Source organism: Mauremys reevesii, linkage group 1 (assembly GCF_016161935.1).
Source record: "Mauremys reevesii isolate NIE-2019 linkage group 1, ASM1616193v1, whole genome shotgun sequence".
NCBI lineage: Eukaryota > Metazoa > Chordata > Testudines > Geoemydidae > Mauremys > Mauremys reevesii.
Genome location: NC_052623.1, coordinates 240,445,211 through 240,466,568, shown reverse-complemented (window position 1 = coordinate 240,466,568; position 21,358 = coordinate 240,445,211). Strand labels below are relative to the sequence as shown.

At 46.5% G+C, this 21,358-nt stretch overlaps 1 protein-coding gene across 5 annotated transcripts in view; it reads right to left on the bottom strand.

The window, feature by feature from the left end:
* The window catches only part of KRAS (KRAS proto-oncogene, GTPase), a 97,235-nt gene that overhangs the window by 21,057 nt on the left and 54,820 nt on the right, over window positions 1-21,358 (bottom strand). For all 5 annotated transcript variants that reach the window (XR_005599886.1, XM_039542872.1, XM_039542842.1 and 2 more), the window contains exons 2-3: window positions 15,857-15,978; window positions 7,151-7,329 (exon numbers count right to left, since the gene is read on the bottom strand). Coding sequence is in view for 4 of the 5 variants with exons in the window: in XM_039542872.1 (XP_039398806.1) it covers window positions 7,151-7,329; window positions 15,857-15,967 (290 nt within the window). In the remaining variant the exon portion in view is untranslated. The remainder of the gene's footprint in view (window positions 1-7,150; window positions 7,330-15,856; window positions 15,979-21,358) is intronic.

Below are 21,358 nucleotides of genomic sequence, written 5' to 3'. Positions count from 1 at the left end.
AGTTTCCTTTTATATGGCATGTACATTTGAAACTTTTCAACAACAGTTAAAACTAGGAGATACTACTGCCTTTCCCCCCAGATTTAGCATTTCAACTTAAAAGGAGAGCATAAATATTGGTCTCATGGTTATCATTGATAGCAGTGGGACTCCGAGAGCTAAAATTACATGAGTCCTGATTCCATTTACACTACACCTGCTTTACTTTTATCCCCATTTTAGTGTCCTTTCACACTGTCAGAGCAGCATAAAGGGCCTTTGTGTGGATGAGAATCAGGCTCAGGTAGTGTTCTTGTTTTATTCCCCAGGGACTTTGTCCCATTTAGCCAAAACTCCTACTCCTGTCTGGTGGAGTAGAGCAATAGTGAAGCCATAAAAGTCTACCTTAATTTTACAATATTTGAGCTCTCTACCTGAAGAGATTAACAAAACAGCAGAATCAAAACTCGATTATTTGGTAGGAAAAGATCTCCAAATGTGTGTCAAGGTCCTATTTACTAGGGTTCTTAACTGTAAATGAGGTGTGATGACTTTTGTGAGCAATGGCAAGGTTTATGAGGAAACTGTCCCCTCCTTCCCACTCCTCTTCTTGGCCAGGCAATGTGAGCAAGTAATTTGTTTCCAAGGCTGGCATCAGAGGCATGGTTGATTTGCTCCTCTTCTAAGGGCTTGCCTACACTTGCGGTGGCATGTAGGGTACACACAACTACACACTGCAGTGAAAAGCAGGCTGTGTCCATGCTGACGTGTAGATACGTGTGGCAGTTAAAGGGTCTGGAGGGGAGAGGCACGGGGAGTCCTTCCCTGAAGCCCTGAGCAAAGCGTCCACCCCACCCTCCCTGCCAGAGCCTTTCCCCGTTGCCCAGGCAGAGCCTTTTTCCTCCACCCTGCAAGTGGCACCCATCCACTCCCCTGCCAACACTTTCCATGCTGCCCTGCACCACACCACACCCACCAGAGCCTCTCTCTACAGTACCACCCCCTCGCCGAGACTTTCCTGCCGCCCCGTGCACAGCACAGCATTCACCAGAATCTTTCCCCGCTGCCCAAGCCTTTCACTGTGGCAGGAAAAGGCTCCAGCAGCAGGACACTACACTAACAATAACACTGCAGATGTGGGACGCATTGCTTGGGCATGTAAAGAACTGTATACGGTACAGACCCTAATGTTCTGGCGTGTGTGTACTCCACTCGCCTAAGCAATGCCCCACCATCTATACTGCTATTTATATCTGTACTAGCTGTGCATGCAGTCTGTACTCTACATAACGCCATAAGCGTAGACACAACATTAGTGTCTCAATTTACTATCTTCCCACATTTAGAAAACATGCAAGGTTCTCAAGAATTAAGATCAATGTTTTATTGTACAGCTTTTTTGCTGACTTGATTATACTGCCTGACATCCTTTTGAACATACTATCTCAGCTTTTTTAAACCAATAAAATACTATTAAAAAACCCACAATAGCTGGCATGTATTAAGATCAGTACTGCTGACATCTATGCTAGAGGGGGCGATTTTAAGATTTGTCTCTTTACATCATTGATTTATGTTTCTCTGAGAGACTCTCTTTAGTAAGCGGATCCCTCTTTCAAATACTATTTAGAATGCATCTTTCAAATACTGGATTAAAACTATTTGGCAGGACAATGATGTTGCTGAAAGAATCTCCATAGATAATGCCAGTCACTAATTTAATTTGTTTCCCACCCACAGAGTCTGGAAGTTTACTCCTTAATTAACATAGCTATGGTTTCTTATCTTTCTAGGTATTTAGTTCTGTGAATCTTCAATCTTAGGCTATGGCTACACTTGCACTTCAAAGCGCTGCTAAGTGTAGTCAAAGCGCCAGCGCTGGGAGAGAGCTCTCCCAGCGCTGTCCGTACTCCACCTCCCTGTGGGGAATAACGTACAGCGCTGGGAGCCGCGCTCCCAGCGCTGGGGCTTTGACCACACTGGCGCTTTGCAGCGCCGCAATTTGCAGCGCTGGAGAGGGTGTGTTTTCACACCCTGCTGCAGCGCTGCAAATTTGCAAGTGTAGCCATGTTATCAGTTCACAAGCTCATTCACTAATGTGTGAACATAACAGTACTAATGCCAGAATTCAACCCTTAATGTTCTGTGGGGAGAGGTTGTATAACAAGGAGATTTCTTACATAATTACAGTTGTGCTCTCTGCAAGAAGGGTTTAAAAGCCATACCGTATAACTCAAAATACGGAAAGCTGGACAAAAATAACACTATGTTCCTTTTACTGTTAAAGCAAGAATAAAAATAAGTTTGCTATAACCACACAGGAAGTCCTCTGGATTGGTGGTTGAAGCATGAAGGGACATATGAATCTTTAGCGCATCTGGCACGTAAATATGTTGCAACGACAGCTACATCAGTGCCATGCAAATGCCAGTTCTCACTTTCAGGTGACATTGTGAACAAGAAGTGGGCAGCATTATCTCCTGCAAATTGTAACCAACCTTGTTTGTCTGAGTGATTGGCTGAACACAATGTAGGACTGAGTGGACTTGCAGGCTCTAAAGCAGGCCTGCACAACATGCGGCCCGCATGGGGTGAGTAGGTGGGCTCACTGTGCGGCCCGTGGGGGGTGAGTAGGCAAGTGGTGGGTGAGGGAGGGGGGCTGAAGAGGCGGGTGGGCAGTGGTGGGGGGTGAGGAGGTGAGCGGGTGGGCAGTAGCGGGGGGGCTGAGTAGACGAGCGGGCAGGCAGTGGCGGGGGCTGAGTAGGCGAGTCGGGGGGGAGGGGCGCGCGCTGAGGAGGTGAGCGAGGAGTCAGTGGCTGACCTGTTCTATTGATCTGGTCTGGCTCCCATCCCCTCTCCAAGGGTTGCAGCTGTCTGGAGGTGCTATAACATATTACCAAGGTTCAATACTGCTGTTTCGGTGGGGCAGCGCTGGGAAAGGAGGGTTTGTTTCTGCGGAGCGGGCGGTGCTAGGGGAGGGTGTTGTGTTTCGGGGGGGGGCTTGGCGGCGCTGGGGGCGGGGGGAGAGAAGGGTCAGCCCTCAGCTGTTTTCTTTGGAGTAATATGGCCCTCGGTGCTTTACGAGTTGTGCAGGCCTGCTCTAAAAAGTTCCAAATTGTTTTATTTTTGAATGCAGGGTTGTTGGTTTTTTTACATAATTCTACATTTGTAAGTTCAACTTTCATGATAAAGAGATTACACTACAGTAATTGTATGAGATGAATTGAAAAATAATTTGTGTGTTTTTTTACAGTGCAAGTATTTGTAATAAAAAATAAATATAAAGTGAGCACGATACACTTTGTATTCTCTGTTGTAATTGAAATTACACCTCTACCTCGATATAACGCTGTCCTTGGGAGCCAAAAAATCTTACCGTGTTATAGGTGAAACAGCGTTATATCGAACTTGCTTTGATCCACCGGAGTGTGTAGCCCCGCGCCCAGCCCCCGGAGCACTGCTTTACCACGTTATATCTGAATGTGTGTTATATTGGGTCGCGTTATATCGGGTTAGAGGTGTACTATATTTGAAAATGTAGTAAACATCCAAAAATATTTAAAATAAATGGTATTTTATTGTTGTTTAACAGCGCGATTAATCACGATTAATTTTTTTAATCGCTTGACAGCCCTATATTTTTTCCCCCATGTGCCTTGCCTCCCCTCTCCCCCAATATGGGCTTGCTAGTTATACAAACCACAAGATTAGGTTGCTTAATGCACTGTATGTGGGACTAAATAGAGGCAATTATTAAAATGAATCTAGTACAAGAGGTGAACTTAGAATGTGATGGCCTTGTTTCACATTGGGAGCACATTACTCTAGTGCTCTGGGATCTGCATTGGCTTCCAGTATGTTCCCAGGTTGAATTCCAGGTGGTGATAATTTATTAAGTCACAAAAGCGTTGAGACTTAAGTTCCCACTAAACTGCATGGCCGTGCAGCTGCCTATTAAGCCCCACACAGGGGCTCAGGGCCGTGGCAGGGAGAGGCGCCCCTCCCCCGGCCCCAACACAGACCTGCCCCGGCCTTGCCGCGCTCGAAGGAGAGGAGCCCCTCCCTTGGCTCCAACTCATCCCCGGCACAGACCTGCCATGCCCAGGGGAGAAGCGTCCCTCTCCCCCCAGCCCAGGTGCTGCTGTGGAGAGAGAGAGAGCTGGGGGGAGTCCTCTCTCCACACTATAACCCCTGGGCAGCCTACACCCCAAACCCCTCCTCTCCAGCCCCACCCCAGAGCCTGCACCCCCAGCTGGACACTCGCCCCCCCCCACACCCCCCAACCCTGAGCCCCTCATCCCCAGCCCCACCTCGGAGCCCTCACCCCCTGCACCCCAATCCTCTGCCCCAGCCCTGAGGGCCCTCCCCCCCCCCACACCTCTCAGACCCACCCCACCACATGAATAAAATTCATTCCGCACGTGCGTAGGTAAAATTAAAGGGAACTCTAGTTGAGACTGCCACTCTCTGATGCCAAATTCCCACAGTTAAGATCAATGGAAGATGGAGGCATGAGAGCTGAAGATCCTCACTCGAAATGGAAGGGGGCGCCTCGCAAGGTGTTCTCTGGAAATGGTCCTGAATTTGGAAGTGAGCCCCGCTCATGTTTCCTTGGTCCAAAGTCCAAATCTGTTAATCTTTTTCTTCAGGGTACAGACGAATAGTTACCCTAATTTGTGTTTATTTTAATTATCCTTATATTAGCAGCATGGATCTTTGTTTGTGTCACTATTGGAAAAAGTTGTTCTTTATATTTTGTAATATATTTATGGCATGGGCAACTTTTTAAAGGTTTTTAATACATAAATAGCCACTATAATCAGGAAAGTCATATACATATCATATTAAGTCATAATAGATAACTAGGGCTAAGATTTTCAAAGTATACATAAAATTTGGTGTCTAATTTGAAAAACCTAAGACCCCTAGGCTCCATCCATATGTCCTGCTATACCAGGGGTGGGCAAACTATGGCCCACGGGCCACATCCAGCCCGCGGGACCGTCCTGCCCAGCCCCCAAGCTCCTGGCCCCTCCTCTGCTTTCCCCCCTCCCCTGCAGCCTCAGCTCACTCGCTCTGCCACCGGCGCAGTGCTCTGGACAGCGGGGCTGTGAGCTCCTGGAGCAGCGCAGCTGCAGAGCCCGGCCTGACCCGGTGCTCTGTGCTGCGTGGCGGCAGTGGTGGCATGGCCCGGCTCCAGCTAGGCGGCGTGGCTGTAGCATCACCAGCTACTAGTGCTCCAGGCAGCACGGTAAGGGGGCACGGAGCAGAGTGGGTTGGATAGAAGGCAGGGGAGTTCAGGGGGCGGGGGTGTAGCTAGGGTTCAGGGGGGAACAGGGGCAGGAGTCCTGGGGGGGCAGACAGGAATGAAAGGAGGGATTGGATGGGGCAGGGGGGATCCAGGAGCGGTCAGGGAGCAGGTGTGTGTGGATGGGGCAGGGGTACCGGGGAGGAGCAGATAGGAGGTGGGGCCAGGCCACGACCCCTCCCCTAACTGGCCCTCAATACAATTTCTGAAACCCAATGCAGCCCTCAGGCCAAAAAGTTTGCCCGCTCCTGTGCTATACAGTGACAGATAAGAGCCCCAGAGATGGGTTTTTTGGTTCACGCCATGGATCACCATTTCTTTTCATACTTCACGCAGAGCACAACTACTCCACTTTAACTCCAAGAGGGTCTGCTATGGCCTCAGAGTGGGATTTGCCCAAGAGATACAAATCACCTCCATTCATCTCAACAGGATGTTAACGTTGAAATCTCCTAATTTCCAGTTTTACATTTTATTTACCTTTCAAAGTTGCCCAACTTCTTGACCTTCCAGGAGGCTTCAGCCATCCCCCTTCTACCTACTCAAAACCCTGCGTAATGCTCCAAGCGTAAGTAGCAAATTGGAAATATTGTGGCTGAGTGACTAAAGGATTGATTAGTATATATTTAATGGCCTATCAACTGCAATAGCAGCTTTGAAACCCTGCTTGTAATATTTACTCCTGGGGGGATTCTGCACCACTGTACATGTGCAGAATTCATGTCTGGCACAGAATTTTTTTATTTTTTTTTTAAACCACACAGAAAATACATTCTGCCCGAGAATGGAGCCAGAAGAGCCAGCAGCATGGACACAACTGGCTGTTCTGGCACCACAGCGGCCTCTGGTGGGCAAAAGGCAGAACTGCAGCACTTCTCAGGCAGAAAATATTTTCTGTGGTAAAAAAAATTCTGTGCCAGACATGAATCCTGCACCGCTGCACATGTGCAGAATTCATTTTCTGCGGGGGAAGAAAATTCAGAATTCCCACAGGAGTAGAAGTTCATCACAGCATCCTGCCCATGGAGCCAGGTTAGGACAAAGAGTGGAACACATGGGGCTGCTGTGGGGGTCACAGACTGGGGTTCAGAATAGCAAGTGGGGGGTGGGAACTGGGGCACAAGCACTGAAGCTAGTGAGGTGACAGCACTGAGCCAGGGGTTGAATGGGGGTGGGGGTGCAAGACCACATGGGGATGGGGAGGGGGCTGCAGAGACCTGGGGATAGGTGGGGGCAGAGACAGATGTGCCTGACTGAATGGGAAAAACTTGGGATCAGCCAGGGTCTGCACATGGGAGGCTCCCCAACTCCCTAACAATCCCTCCCCTAAAAAAAACCAACTTGTTCCATACTTCTCCCACCCACACCCAACAACCCTCCACGATCACTCCAGGATCCTTCCCTCTCCCTCAGCTACTCTGTTACCCTTGACTCCCCCACGACTTTGCACTGCTTCTGAGGGGTGTGGGAAATACATTTCTGTATTGTAGTGCAAATGAATCACTCAACGTTCTGTTTCAATATGCCTAAGTCCGGAATCTATGTGTCAAAAAATAAATACCACCACCACCAGAATCCTTTTTTTGGTCTGTATTGTTACAGACATACTTGCTGACAGGTATTTTGAAGTAAATTACTAAAATAACTGAAACTGGCATGATTATATTATGTTATTTTGACAAATAAAATATGCAGAATTTTTAATTTTTTGGTGCAGAATTCCCCAGGAGTAATATATTATTCCACAACTAACTAAACTGTAGAAAACAAACCCATCTTTTGGTATGAGGGAGTGCAAGCAAGCTTTTCTCTCTCTTTTGAGAGTCACCAAGATTATAATTTAACTTTAAAAAAAATGCTTACCTATAATGGTGAATATCTTCAAATGACTTTGTATTATTTATGGCAAATACACATAGGAATCCCTCCCCTGTTCTCATGTATTGGTCCCTCATTGCACTGTACTCTTCTTGACCTGCTGTATCAAGAATATCCAAGAGACAGGTTTCTCCATCAATTACTACTTGTTTCCTGTAGGAATCCTGAAAAGAGAGAGAAAAAAAAATCTTTAAATTAAACATGGCAGACTTTGACCTACAACTCCACTTAACAAATGATCTCAAAATTCTTTTAAAAATTAAGCAAGACTCCACATCCCTGAGTCAGGTATTAGCCACCCCTTTTTACAGATAGGCAAACTGAGGCACAGAAGATAAATTACATGATCAAGGTTATACAGCAAACCAACAGCAAAGTGTAGAATAGACCCAGGAATTTAGATTTTCATTCCTCTGCTCCAGCTGCTAGACTCTGCCTCCATAATCTTAAGCATATAATGTTGTTTTCTAAAGAACATCAGTTGCAAGTGGCAGTCCTGTTTTCTTTGCCCTATGGATAACTGTAATTTGGACACAGTCCCAGATCAGAAGTTCAGTGGTTGCATTTTCATCAACACCAGGGTTCCAGAAATATGCAACCCATGGTTTTTCTGGGTCTAATTTACCTTAAGTGTAGCCACTTTGTGAACAATCAAATCAGGCATTTCATCTTCACACCATGGATATTTTCAGGAAACATCCATGAACCATGTCCAATACTGTGACAACAACACACAAACTAGACAGATGTAAATAAACAGTTTACAAACATTTGCAATCCCTAAATTTACACCAATGAAGGAGGAAGAATAGATTTAAGAATGAATTCAAGAGCCTAACATTTAGCATTGGGGACAAGAAGTCTATTTTCTACCACTAAGCAGCCTGAAACACGAAAACTAGAATAACCAGTAATTGAAGACATTTTGATACTAAACTTTGAAAAACTTAAACTATGGCTACACTAGGGAGCTTACAGCAGCGCAGATGATCAGTACAGCTGAGCCACTGTAAGCTCTCTAGTGTAGCTGCTCTAAGCTGACAGGAGAGAGCTCTCCCATTGACTTAATTACTCCAGCCCTCTTCTTCTTACCTTTATGTCACTTGCTAGGTGTCATTCATTTTGTTCTTAGTCTTTTTGATTTTGTCCCTACATGCTTGTGCTATACCAGGGATCGGCAACCTTTGGCACGCAGCTCACCAGGGTAAACACCCTGGCGGGCCGGGCCAGTGTGTTTACCTGCTGTGTCCGCAGATTCGGCCAATCACGGATCCCACTGGCCGCAGTTCACCGCTCCAGGCCAATGGGGGCAGCGGGAAGCTGCACGGCCAGAGGGATGTGCTGGCAGTGGCTTCTCGCAGCCCCCATTGGCCTGGAGCGGCAAACAGTGACCAGTGGGAGCCACGATCGGCCGAATCCGCGGTTGGGGCAGGAAAACAAACCGTCCCAGCCCGCCAGGGTTCTTACTCTGGAGAACCGGGTGCCAAAAGTTGCCAATCCTTGTGCTATACTTTCGTACTCTCTTAGCAATTTATCCATGTTTCCACTTTTTGTAAGATTTCTTTTTGATTTTCAGATCTTTAAAGAGCTCCTGAAGGAGCCATATTGGTTTCTTACTACTCTTCCTATCTTTCCATTGCAATGAGATAGTTTGCTGCTGTGCCTTTACTATTGTCTCCTTGAGAAACTTCCAGCTCTCCTGAACTTAGATTTCCTTCCCAGGGGACCTTACCTTCTGAGTTTATTAAAGGTTCAGTGACAGTATAAGTGAGCACATTACTTTTGTATACAAACTGCTATGTTTCTGTAAATATTATATGCATTATCTATCACTACAGAATACTAAAACAGAGGCATGCTATATCCATGGAAAGTGCAAACAATGTTTTTTCTCAGAAATCTAAATGCGTCATGGGTACAATGATTCAGGAAGAAATACCAGCATTACCTTTCAGATCCTTTTATTTTCCAGTTAACAAAATATCACTCAGTTCTTGTTAATACTAACCAAAATTGAAAGCTTAAGCTATTGTGCTGTATTGAGCACTTGTTCTGAATGAGGGGAAAAAAGTAAGAGAGCCTCAGTTCTAGTTACAAGGGGTACAGACAGCTTGAAATCTAGCCAACTTTTAAAAAATAATTTCTAATAATTTAAATTATAAAAAATAATTTAATTTCTAATAATTTAAATTAGTTTCAGGTATTACACCTGCTCCTGGTGCCCCCTACCAACTTTTACAGTTTTATGTATGTTTTCCCATTTTAAAGTGTTTTTTTCTCTTCCCTGTTGCTGTGTGAACAACCAACACAAATGAGAGGGAAATGACTGTTTGTATAAGGTAAGGTAAACATTCTTCACAGTCACAAAGTGCCAAATACACAAAGTGAGGGGGAAAAACTGGGGGGAAAAAAGTCTCATCTCTTACTTATCTTGATCCTAGAAGATATTTGTAATAATACCACATAAAATAATTCAAGCACAAATGTGACTTTAAGTTAACTGTGTGTCCCTTTAAGATAAAGTTCACCTCTCACATCACTTTGGAAATATTTATTTTGCTTAAGTGCAATGTAAAGTGCCACTTTTAAAAAAATACAATAGCATTGTTTAAATATTGATAAAGTTGCAACAAACCTACAAGCCCCAGGAAATTTAAAGTTAAGGTTAACACTTTTTTCCTGTTGTGGAATGTTAAAGAGACATCCAGAGTCCAATGTTCAGTTCCCATTAAATTGAAAGGCAGAGCTGCCATATTTTGACATTAGTTTCATCGCCAAGCTAATGATAAAGCACCAGCCCCACCTTTGGCTCTGTACTGATCAAATCAAAAGAAACAAAATCCTTAGTTCTTTCTGTATTCATTTGGACTTTTACTTGAGAAACCATGAGAAAACATCATTTGTGATGAGCAAATGTGCATGTGTCAGTCCTTTATATCTCCCTACCTCTCCAAAAGGAGGCAAAAAAACTGCATAACTGAGCTATACCAAAATTTAAAAACACTCTTATTTCAAAGAGAAGGTAGATAAGGTAACATCTTTTATTGGACCAACTTCTGGTGGAAGGTACAAGATTTTGAACTACAGAGAATTCTTCTTCAGGTCAAGGGAAAGGAACTTTCCAGACCTGAAGAACTCTGTAGTTCAAAAGCTTGTACCTTCCACCAACAGAAGTTGGTTCAATTTAATAATAATTAAAAAAAAAAAAAAAAAAAAAGATACTCCCTTGAAAGCTGGTGTTTCTTATATTCTGAGACCAGCATAGCTACACCACCACTCTTAATTTAAACAATGAACTTCAAGGAAAATAGCTCAGCCATTTTTTTTTCCAGTTTAAAATAAGTGGGTTTTTTTGTTTTTTTTTTAAATGTAAACTTTATAGTCCCTGAAATAGGGGGGTTTCCAATGAAGACACTGACAGTTAAAAACGTAAGTTATACTGACAAATGGTTCAGCTAGAGTTTTCTACTTCATCTGTTACATTAAGATTTCCAAATTCCATACACCTGCATCATAAAACTTTTACACCAACAGTATTCTTCCTATAAGAACTCTTTTAATATTGACTAGATTTTTGTAGAAAGTTTGAAAAAAAGTGTTTATTCAAATCTGATCAGTTTCCAATTTCATGTACAAGCGTAGGAAACCCACCACTCTCAGAGCCTCATCCGCAGCCCATTAAAGTCAATGGGAGTTCCCTCCCCCACCAATCAACTTCAATAGGCTTAGGATCAAACACTTCTCCTCCTCCAAAACAGAAGACACACATGTAGGGCCAAACGACTATTTCACTCGGCGCCCAAAGGGAACTTTTAGCTTTTCAGTCCATGTCTAGCCCCTTGGAGATCTGTGGCAAATGAGCAGCATAAGACTGCCTTCTCTCCCCACCGTACAGCGCACCTACATATGTACTCCTTGTGAAGGAGGCACGAGGAAAGGAGTCCAGTCTGGTGAATGGGTACCCTAAGCTCCTGGCCTGATCAACTCTTCAGGGACAACTCTGAAGACCACTCTCGTATCTAAAAGGCACACTCTCCACTCTCCCATTGATCAGCCTACTATAGACTTGGGCCTTATGGGAAATTAACTCTCTCCCTCCCCAGCGGGATACTACTATAGTGTAGCACAGCATCTTGTTTACGATAGAAACAAGAAGTGCTTGAAGGAGCTAAGCCCTACAGCAACAGACAAGAAAGCCAAATGCAAAAGTCCTTGCTCCCCAAGTCCCAAAAATGAAAGGAAAATCCATCTACCATGACCAGAAACAGGATTTGAGGTGGTAGAGGGAACAAGGACAGAGATGATTCTAGGGAATAATTTAAAGTTTGGAATCTCTCTCTCCCGCATCTGTAAATATTTGAGGAAGGGAAGATAAAAGTAAAATTAATATGTTGATATATATCAAGATTTCACATTTATAATTTGACATTCTATGAAAAAAATTTTAGATCATTAAGTTTTGTGAGTGCCTAGACATTGTGTGGACTAGCAGTTTATATGTACCCAGCATAGATAAGTATTGTACTGTAAGTATTACCATTTCTGAAAAAATTACAAAGTTCTTAAAAGAGAATTTAAAATGCATCATAAAAAAGGCACAACAGATTCATTTGCAAGTTAAGATATTCTGTTGTATGTAGCACTTCAAATGATTGCATCTGTGTGTTCTAAAAGAAAATTCCACACCTAGTCTGTTGGACTAGTACCATTGCCCCAAAACACCATAGCAAAACCAGAAAGTACCCTTCTACTGTGCACACTCCAATCTGCAATGAAAGCTGAGTTACGTGCTCACTCTCTCAGGGAGAGACAGATTGGCATTTAGGCCTGGTCTACACTACGAGTTTATGTCGAATTTAGCAGCGTTAAATCGAATTAACCCTGCACCCGTCCACACAACGAAGCCATTTTTGTCAACAAAGGGCTCTTAAAATCTATTTCTGTATTCCACCCCGACAAAGAAAAGCCATTGCTTTCACGGAGGGAGGACTGATTGACAACATTTACCCATAACCACCCGCGATAAATTTTTGGCCCCATCAGGCATTGGTATCTCAACCCAGAATTCCAATGGGCAGGGGAGACTGCAGGAACTATGGGATAGCTACCCACAGTGCAATGCTCCGGAAGTCAACGCTAGCCTCGGTACATGGACGCACACCGCCGAATTAATATGCTTAGTATGGCCGCGAGCACTCAACCTTATACAATCTGTTTCCAAAAATCAATTTCTGTAAAATCAGAATAATCCCATAGTGTAGACATACCCTTAGAAAAGGTCAAATAGTGCTACTGTGGATTAGAGAAAACACACAAATGAAGGGGAAATAGACAACAGCGATGCCCCAGGACCCAGCAGAAAAATACATCACTCAAGTAAGAAAGGGAAACCCAGAGTAGCAGTCATAAACAAAAAACAAAAACCACTGGTTACTGCTATGCTAGGAACCATGCCAGAAGTCAGTTTGTAATTTTTTCCTGAAAACTAGATTCTGTAATTTACATCAAAAAGCTTTATTTCCATTACACTAATTACTTGATTTGTTATCACTGGTCTTTTACAAGCCTTAAAGTCAATCTGAATTGTGCTAATGGCAAACATCTCCACTGTTCTCAGCGATAATGCTGATTTTCTCCACATTTGTGTACTGTATGTAATTTAAGGGAGGCGGGGGGAAATCACTTAACTCAGTGGTCCCCAATGTGGTGCCCATGGGCACCATGGCGCCCGCCGGGGCATTTATATGCACCCGCCTAGTGCCCAGCAGGGGAGAGAAGCCGCGGCCCTGCACCTGACGGGGACAGAGAACTCCGGGGCTCCAGGCTGTGGGCGCCGGTGTTCTCTGTCCTCGCAGCTTCTCTCTGGATTCATATATTATGTTATATTAAATATGATGTTTTTTGTATTATTTAATGTACAAATACAAAATAAGCCTTGAAAAATTGTTGGTGTCCGCCACACTCTTCTGAAAACATGAATGTGCTACTGGCCACGAAAAGGTTGGGGACCACCGACTTAACTGATCATTGTCTATGTTAGACACTTGCTAAAAAAATCTCTGTTTATACCTTTATGAAAGGACCCTCTACACAAGTTAATATGAGCCATTCTAAAATGTTATTTAATTAGGGTGGAATTTTCCAGAATGCCTAAGTGATTTAGAAACACAGGGTAAAATTTTTGAAAGCAGTTCAGACTTCTTGAGTTTCTAAGTCACATAGGAGATTTTGGAAATCCCACCCTGAACAACTTTCAAGCTTTAGTTGGGTATTTCAGGGATAGCCTACTTGGATTGCTGGTTTTTTTCTAAAGAACATTTGAAAAATACATAAACATTTTAATAAAATGTCAGACAATGAATGAGCCACAATACATTCTGGATACAAGAGAAAATATTTGACCAGTAGAGGGCACTAATCAAACTGCTTCAATATATTAGCCCATATTTATAAGTGTTGGTCTACATACATACTTACACTGATTTAACTAAAATCTGTTCTCTAAAACAATTTGAGTTGTTTAGGTACAAGTGTGAACGTAGAGCAGCCTGAAGTGGATTTTATGTGGGCCTGAGGACTTCCACATAGATCTTACATTCTTACAAAAATACTTACATATGCTATTGAAAAGTAATTTTACAAAGAAATACTTATTTATAATGTTGCTGCTGACAGGCAATAAGTATTTCCCCCTTCCCCCACTCCCCTCATCATCTTTCATAATACAGAAACATTACAGGGGTAGCGGATACCTCCTTTAGCCACACTAATAATTTCAAATGTCTGAGTAATTATGGAAACAAACATTTAACTTTTTTACAAATGTAATATTTATTTGTCCAAGGAGAAGCAATCAATGAATGTTACAGCAACAACAACATTAATACAAAGTGGCAATGAGACAACGTTGATAGCATTATTTTCACTGTTATGGTACTGTCACTGTGCAAATATCATCTACTAAAGCAGGTGTGGGCAAACTACGGCCTGGGGGCCACATCCAGCCCTCCAGATGTTTTAATCTGACCCTCGAGCTCCAGCCGGTAAGTGGGGTCGGGGGCTTGCCACATTCTGTGCGGCTCCTGGAAGCAGCGGCATGTCCCCTCTTTGGCTCCTACACGTAGGGGCACCCAGGGGGCTCTGCATACTGTCCCCGCCCAAGCGCTATCCCTGCAGCTCCCATTGGCCCAGCGTCCCCTCCCACACCCTAAAATCCTCATTTCTGATCCCACCCCAGAGCCCGCACCCCCAGCCAGAGCCCTCATCCCCTCCCACACTCCAACCTCCAATTTCGTGAGCTTTCATGGCCCACCATACAATTTCCATACCCAGATGTGGCCCTCGGGCCAAAAAGTTTGCCCTCCCCTGTACTAAAGCAAGGCAAATTTATAACATATGCTCTCTCTCACTGTGTATTTACAAACACCGAATATCTTTATGGCTATAGCTCTTGACTTAAGTCCTGAACCCACAACTGGATCTGTGCAAACAGCACATTTAAGCAGCTCTATTCATTAAAATGGGGCTCTGCCCTTGCAGATCCAGTTGCAGGAAAGTAGAAGTGTAACATCCAATTGTAAGAACTTTCCTTGGGGTGCCACTTGCCATTCTAAATGATTCCTTGCCTACAACCTCAGCTATATGGTTTTTATTTTATGGTGCTGTGACCATGTAATCTGTTTGTCAGGTCCCTGTCCTAAAGGTCTTACAAACTAACAGACAAAAACAGTACCTAGGACATCCATTCAAACAAGTATTTATCAAAGTAATCTTTAGAGGAATGCTATTGTGATAAGTGAAAAGATGTTTATGTAGGTAAAAAACTGCAGTTTTCTTCAAAACATTACACCAATGATTTCCACAACTATGGACTACAACATAATGTTGAGGTAATCCTGTGCAACTAGTTTGCAAGCTCCCTATAATACAAAGAAATTCCATTAGTCAAATCTTCTAGGAAGTTTACATCTTTTCTGGGGAACGTTACATGTTAACAGTCTGAATGAATTTGGTGTTCCTAGAAGTACTAACACTATTATTGATGGATAGTAGTAGCAGGCACCGTAAACTTCCCCATGCAGTTCTGTCCACACACCACAGCTTTTAATGTAGAACTTCCCTGTTATTTTAAGTCCTGGGCATCTAAATAATCCTCTGATTTTGTAGAAGCATGTGACGGTTTAATCATCAATTCAAGTAATGACACTTGCAACTTCAGAGGTAAGTTTCTTTTATAAGAATTATCAGAAAAGTCTCAAATGCTATGCTAATTTTGTGCACTTCTCTCACTCTCAATTTCACACGCATACACCCAGACACACCCCTAGTTTACTGGTCTCTCCTAAATGAGATCTAGTACCCAGAACCAAATCTTCAGGTGATCAAAGTATATTTTCAGGATATTACCTTTTGATTTTGTAACACCGCTGTGGAAAGAGAGTCCATTGAGCTTAGGAATAGAACTTTGAATATCTGCTGGATATCTAAAATTTCTTTAAAACAAGCTGTAAATATTGGTCACTATTATAGCATCATTTAAACAAAATACAAATCAAAAGGTTATAGAAAAGACATTAAAAAATATTATATATAGCAATACAAGCCACAGAATCAACATCAGCATTTGAGAGAAAGTAATCTGCCTCTCATGTCAAAAAAACTTGTACACATTCTTAAAATTAAATTATTTACCTCTATTGTAGGATCATATTCATCCACAAAATGATTCTGAATTAGCTGTATCGTCAAGGCACTCTTGCCTACACCTCCAGCTCCAACAACTACAAGTTTGTATTCCGTCATTTTCAGCAGACCTGGTAACAAAGAAGTCAAGATTAAGCATGAGAGAGTCAGGTTTCAATTACATGTTAAGTCATCCCCCAGTTCCTTTACTGAGGTGTTTAAAGAAAGGGAAAACCACTCTCTTGCTAGTGTGCACACACAAAAAAGCTTTTGAAAAGGCGATGCCATTTCTGTGTGTCAAAAATTGTAAAAGATTTGGTGCAGGTATTGTGCCACAAGTTACTGAACACAAACTGAAACTAACAACTTTAATTGTGAAAACCATTACTCGGGAAAGTTGGAAAAAATCGTTTTTATAGGTTATAATATGCAATATTTTATTTAATATTCAGATCAGTTCTTGTCAGAAAATTAAAGAGATTTAGGATGCTGTTCCCTCAAATCTTAAAGACCAAATTGGTGTAAACATTGTTAGATCAGAAACATGCATTAGAAAAACCAAATGCTGCAGAGCAAAGCTGCTACCATCAAGACCTCTCCATTTTGAGCAGTGACATAGCAAGTTGTTGGATATCAGGACTTATGACTATAATAATAATATAAAATAACCCATGAAGCATTCAAAAGGGCAAAGCCTCAGAATGAAATTGATTATTAAAAATGGAGGGTCAGAACTGATTCACTAGAAAGTTACAAAAGTGGCTAAATACTACCAAGAGAGCAGCAAACTATATAAAGTTTTAATATTCAAATATGAACACAACCCTTTAAAACATTTTACTATTAAAAAAAACTGAACACCAGGGCTCACCTGTCAGATTCACCTTCACAGATTTTTTTTTTCCGGGCAAGAGTAGCATACTATTATTATATATGAGACATCCAATAATATACCATGGTATGGTTGTCATAAATTACCAGAATACAGTCTTTTCCCATTATAGCCAATTCTGTTATATAAATAATGATATAGTAGCAAGTAAATTCTTGAATGAGATGCAAAGCCTGTCACAAGGAAAGTGACAGAATAGGACAGAAAAGCATGACAGCCAAAACTTTCTGTAAAGAGCCATAGGAGCAAAGATGTTACATTCCTTACACTCAGAGCTGAGAATCCCACTATTTCTGTGCATACGGTGATTATTTTGTGGGGGAGGGGTGGAATTTGACAGGATAATATTGTTGGGATCCAGTCATGTGGGCTGGTGTCAGGCTCACACTCAAGAGATGGAGGGCGTTGGCCACCTGTCCTTCCAGCAGCACCTCCTCCTCCTCTCAGTGGCAGCAAAATCATTATCTGCCTCAAAGGGGAGGGGGGGGGCAGAGAGCAGAGTCAGGAGACACAACCATGGGGCAGAGAGAGACAGGGAGGAGGCAGAGAAAGGAGGGGGACAAAGAGGAGGGTGTTTTGGGGAAGGCAATAAAAGCAGAGAGGGGGATATAGAGAGAAGCTGGGAAGATTGGCGGAGGCAAGGAGGTTCAGGGTAAAGAGGTGTTGGAAGCTGGGGAGGGAGCAGGGCCGATGTACCACTAGGCGACCACCTAGGGCGCCAAGATTTGGGGGTGCCAAAAAGCGGTGCCCAATTTTTTTTTTTTTTTTTTACACTACAGTGGAGTCACATCTTACACGGGGGTTAGGTTCTAAAGTCACCGCGTAAGAGGAAAATCGTGTGTAGTGAAAATTACCATGAAGTACAGTATACACTAGAACAGGGGTCCTCAACCTACGGCACGCAAGCTGATTTTTTTTTTTAAATGTCAGGCTGCGGGTCCTGGCCGCCACTGAGCCTGCTGCCCACCTGGGGTTCTGTTCACTCAGCCGGCAGTGGGCTGAGCAAGGCCGGCAGTGGGCCGGCTCCTGCCAGCCGGGGTCCCAGCCGCCAGCCCTGCTCAGGTCCCAGCCGGCTCTGCTCAGCCTGCTGCCAGCTTGGGTGAACGGTCAGGGGTTCCATTCACCCAGGCCGGCAGGCGGCTGAGCGGAGCCGGCAGCTGGGACCCCGGCTGAGGTCCCAGCCACCAACCCCACTCAGCCCGCTGTTGGTCTGGGGTTCCAGCTGCCAGCCCCTTGCCAGCCAGGGTCTCAGCCACCAGCCCCACTCAGCCTCCTGCCAGTCTGGGTGAATGGCAGGCGGCTGAGCGGAGTCGCCAGCTGGGACCCCAGCTGGCAGCTGAGTGAATGGAACCCCAGGCCGGCAGCAGGCTCAGCAGTGGCGGGGACCCGCAGCCTGCCATTAATAACTAAATATTTTTTTTTAAAAATCAGCTCACGTGCCATAGGTTGAGGACCACTGTTCTAGTGTATACTGTAGTTTATGGTAATTTTCACTATACGCAATTTTCCTCTTACACGCTGACCTTAGAACCTAACCCCGCGTAAGATGTGACTCCATTGTATTCATTTTTTAAACCTTATAATAAACGATGCTTTCGGGTGCGAGGTGGAAGTTTCGCCTAGGGTGCAAAATATCCTTGCACCAGCCCTGGGAGGGAGGTATAAAGAGGTGCTGCAGTATAGGGGAAACTCAGTATGGTATAGAGTGGGGGGCCAGGAGTAGAGAAGGGACAGGGTGTAGTGGCTCTTGGGTGTGTAGAGGAGTGTGGATCAAGGGTCTAGAACAGGAGTGGGCAAACTACAGCCCTGGGGCTGCATTTGGCCCTTCAGACATTTTAATCCAGCCCCTGAGCTCCAGCCAGGGAGCAGGGTCAGGGGCTTGCCCTGCTCCACACATGCTGGGGCTCCGCGTGGCTCCCAGAAGCAGCAGCAGCATGTCCCCCTTTACCTCCTATGTGTAGGGGCAGCCAGAGAGCTCCAAATGCTACCCCTGCCCCAAGCACCGCCCCCAAAGCTCCCATTGGCCGGGAATCATGAGCATTCATGGCCCGCCATACAATTTTCATACCCAGATGTGGCCCTCGGGCCAAAAAGTTTGCCCACCCCTGGTCTAGAAGCCCTAGAGCAGAATAGAGGGCTGTAAGGGAGCAGGAAGCTAAAGATATGGATGGGTGTAGGAGCTCTCAGGAGATATAGAGGCTCTGGGGCCAGGGGCGGCAGGTTTGTATAATTTTTTGTGGTGCCCAGAACGGGTCCAACTCCCACCCCCACCCGGCTCTGGGAGGGAGTTTGGAGGAGGGAAGGGTGCGGGCTCTGGGCAGGGAGTTGGGGTGTGGGAGAAGGTTTGGGGTGTGGGCTCTAGGCTGGGGGTTAGGGTGCAGGAGGGGTGCAGGCTTGGAGGGCATTTGGGTGTAGGAGGGGGTTCGGGCTTTGGAAGGGAGTTTGGGTGCAGGAGGGGTGGGGGTCGGGCTCTGGGAGGGAGTTTGGGTGTGGGCTCTGGGCTGGGGCAGGGGTGCAGGACAGGGTGAGGGGTGCGGTGCTTACCTCAGACGGCTCCCGAAAGAGACTTGCACACCCTCTGGCAGTGGCTCCTAGGTGGGGGGGGGGGGGGGGGGGGCACGGGGTCTCCACACACCGCTGCCCACAGGGACCACCCCTGCAGCTCCCATTGGCCAATGGGAGCTGCGGAGTCAGCACTCGGGCGGGGGCAGCGCACGGAGACACCCCTGCACGGGGCCACAGGGACGTGCCAGCAGCTTCCAGGAGTGGCACGAACTGAGGGCAGGCAGGAAGCTACCTTAGCCCTGCTGCACTGCTGGTGGGGCAGCCAGAGGTCCCCGGGGCCTTTTAAATCGCCATGGGGTGGCAGGTGGGACCGGGTGATGCTCCGGGGGAGACACACGGGGCCAGGGGAAGAGATCCGGCCCCAAACATTGGTGAAGCCAGGCCCCCAATATTCCTGGAATATTCCTGGAGCATGGGCATCAAAGTCCCATATAACTCGCTGCCCCTGGCTGGGGCTCTCAGGAGGGCATGGGGATGTAGAGTCAGAGGAGGATAAGGGTATAGATGGTATACCATGCTCTCAGAGGGTATCGGGTGTAGGCGTCAGCAGAAGTTGGGCTATATGGGTATATGGGGGGCACAGGTGTACATGAGGGCTGGAGATACACAGGGGTAGGGGCTGTCGAGGGCACAGGTATGCAGGCAGCTAGGGGCAACCAGGGGGAGGAGGCATAGGGGGGTACAGGGGGCTGGTGGAAGACAGGAGCAGGAGCTGTTTGGGGTTCACATGGGGCAGGAGGTACAAGTGTGCAGGAGGCTCATGGGGGGCTGTCGGGAACAGGTAAGCTGGCAGCACATGCAGGGGAAGGGGACACAGGGGGCAGGGACTGTCATTGGCATAGATAAGCAGGGTATTGGGAGGCCCAAGGGTGGGCAGTGAGCACATGGGGGCAGGAGCTGTCAGGGCACAGGAGGCACACAGGGGGCAGGGAGTACATGGGGGGCAGGTAAGCCAGGCGCTAGGGGCATACAGAGAGTAGGAACACAAGGGGGGGGAAGGTGGGCAGGGGCTTTCAGGGGCACAGGTAAGCAGGGCATTAGGGGCACATGGGAGGTAGGTGGGCAGAGGACACCCAGGGGCAGCAAAGGATACAAGTGGGCAGGGAGCACATGGGGAGTGGAGGGGACAGGGCCCGTCATGGGCACAGGTAAGCAGGCCACTGGGAGAAGGTGAGGATACAGGTGGACAGGGACCACACAGGGGGCAGGTGGGAATACAAGGGGGCAGGGGGCTGTCAGGGGCACAGGTAAGCTGGCGGCACACAGGTGGGATACAGGTGGGCAGGGAGCACATGGAGGGGAAATACAGATGGGCAGGGGCACACAGGGCTGTTGGGGCCACAGGTAAGCAGGGTGCTGGGGGGAGGTGGGGATACAGGTGGGCAGGGAGGACAGGGGCTGTCGGAGGCACAGGTAAACAGGGCGCTAGAGGCACACGGGGGCAGGTGGGGATACAGGTGGGCAAGGGGCACATGGGGGCAGGGAGCACGTGGGGGAATACAAGAGGACAGGGGCTGATGGGGGCACAACGGGGGAATACAAGAGGACAGGGGCTGCCGGGGGCACAGGTAAGCAGGGCGCTGGGGGCACACGGGAGCAGGTGGGCTGGGAGGACAAGGGCTGTCGGGGGCACAGGGAAGCAGGGCGCTGGGGGCACACGGGGGCAGGTGGGGATACAGGTGGGCAGGGGGCACATGGGGGGCAGGGGGCACACGGGGGGATACAAGAGGACAGGGGCTCTCGGGGGCACAGGTAAGCTGGGCGCTCAGGGCACATGGGGGCAGGTGGGGATACAAGGGGCACACGGGGATAGAAGAGGACAGGGCACAGGGAAGCAGCAGGGCGATGGGGGCACACGGGGGCAGGTGAGGATACAGGGGGCACACGGGGGGACGCGGCTGTCGGGGGCACAGGTAAGCAGCAGGGCGCTGGGGGCACACGGGGGCAGGTGAGGATACAGGGGGCACACGGGGGGACGGGGCTGTCGGGGGCACAGGGAAGCAGCAGGGCGCTGGGGGCACACGGGGCAGGTGAGGATACAGGGGCACACGGGG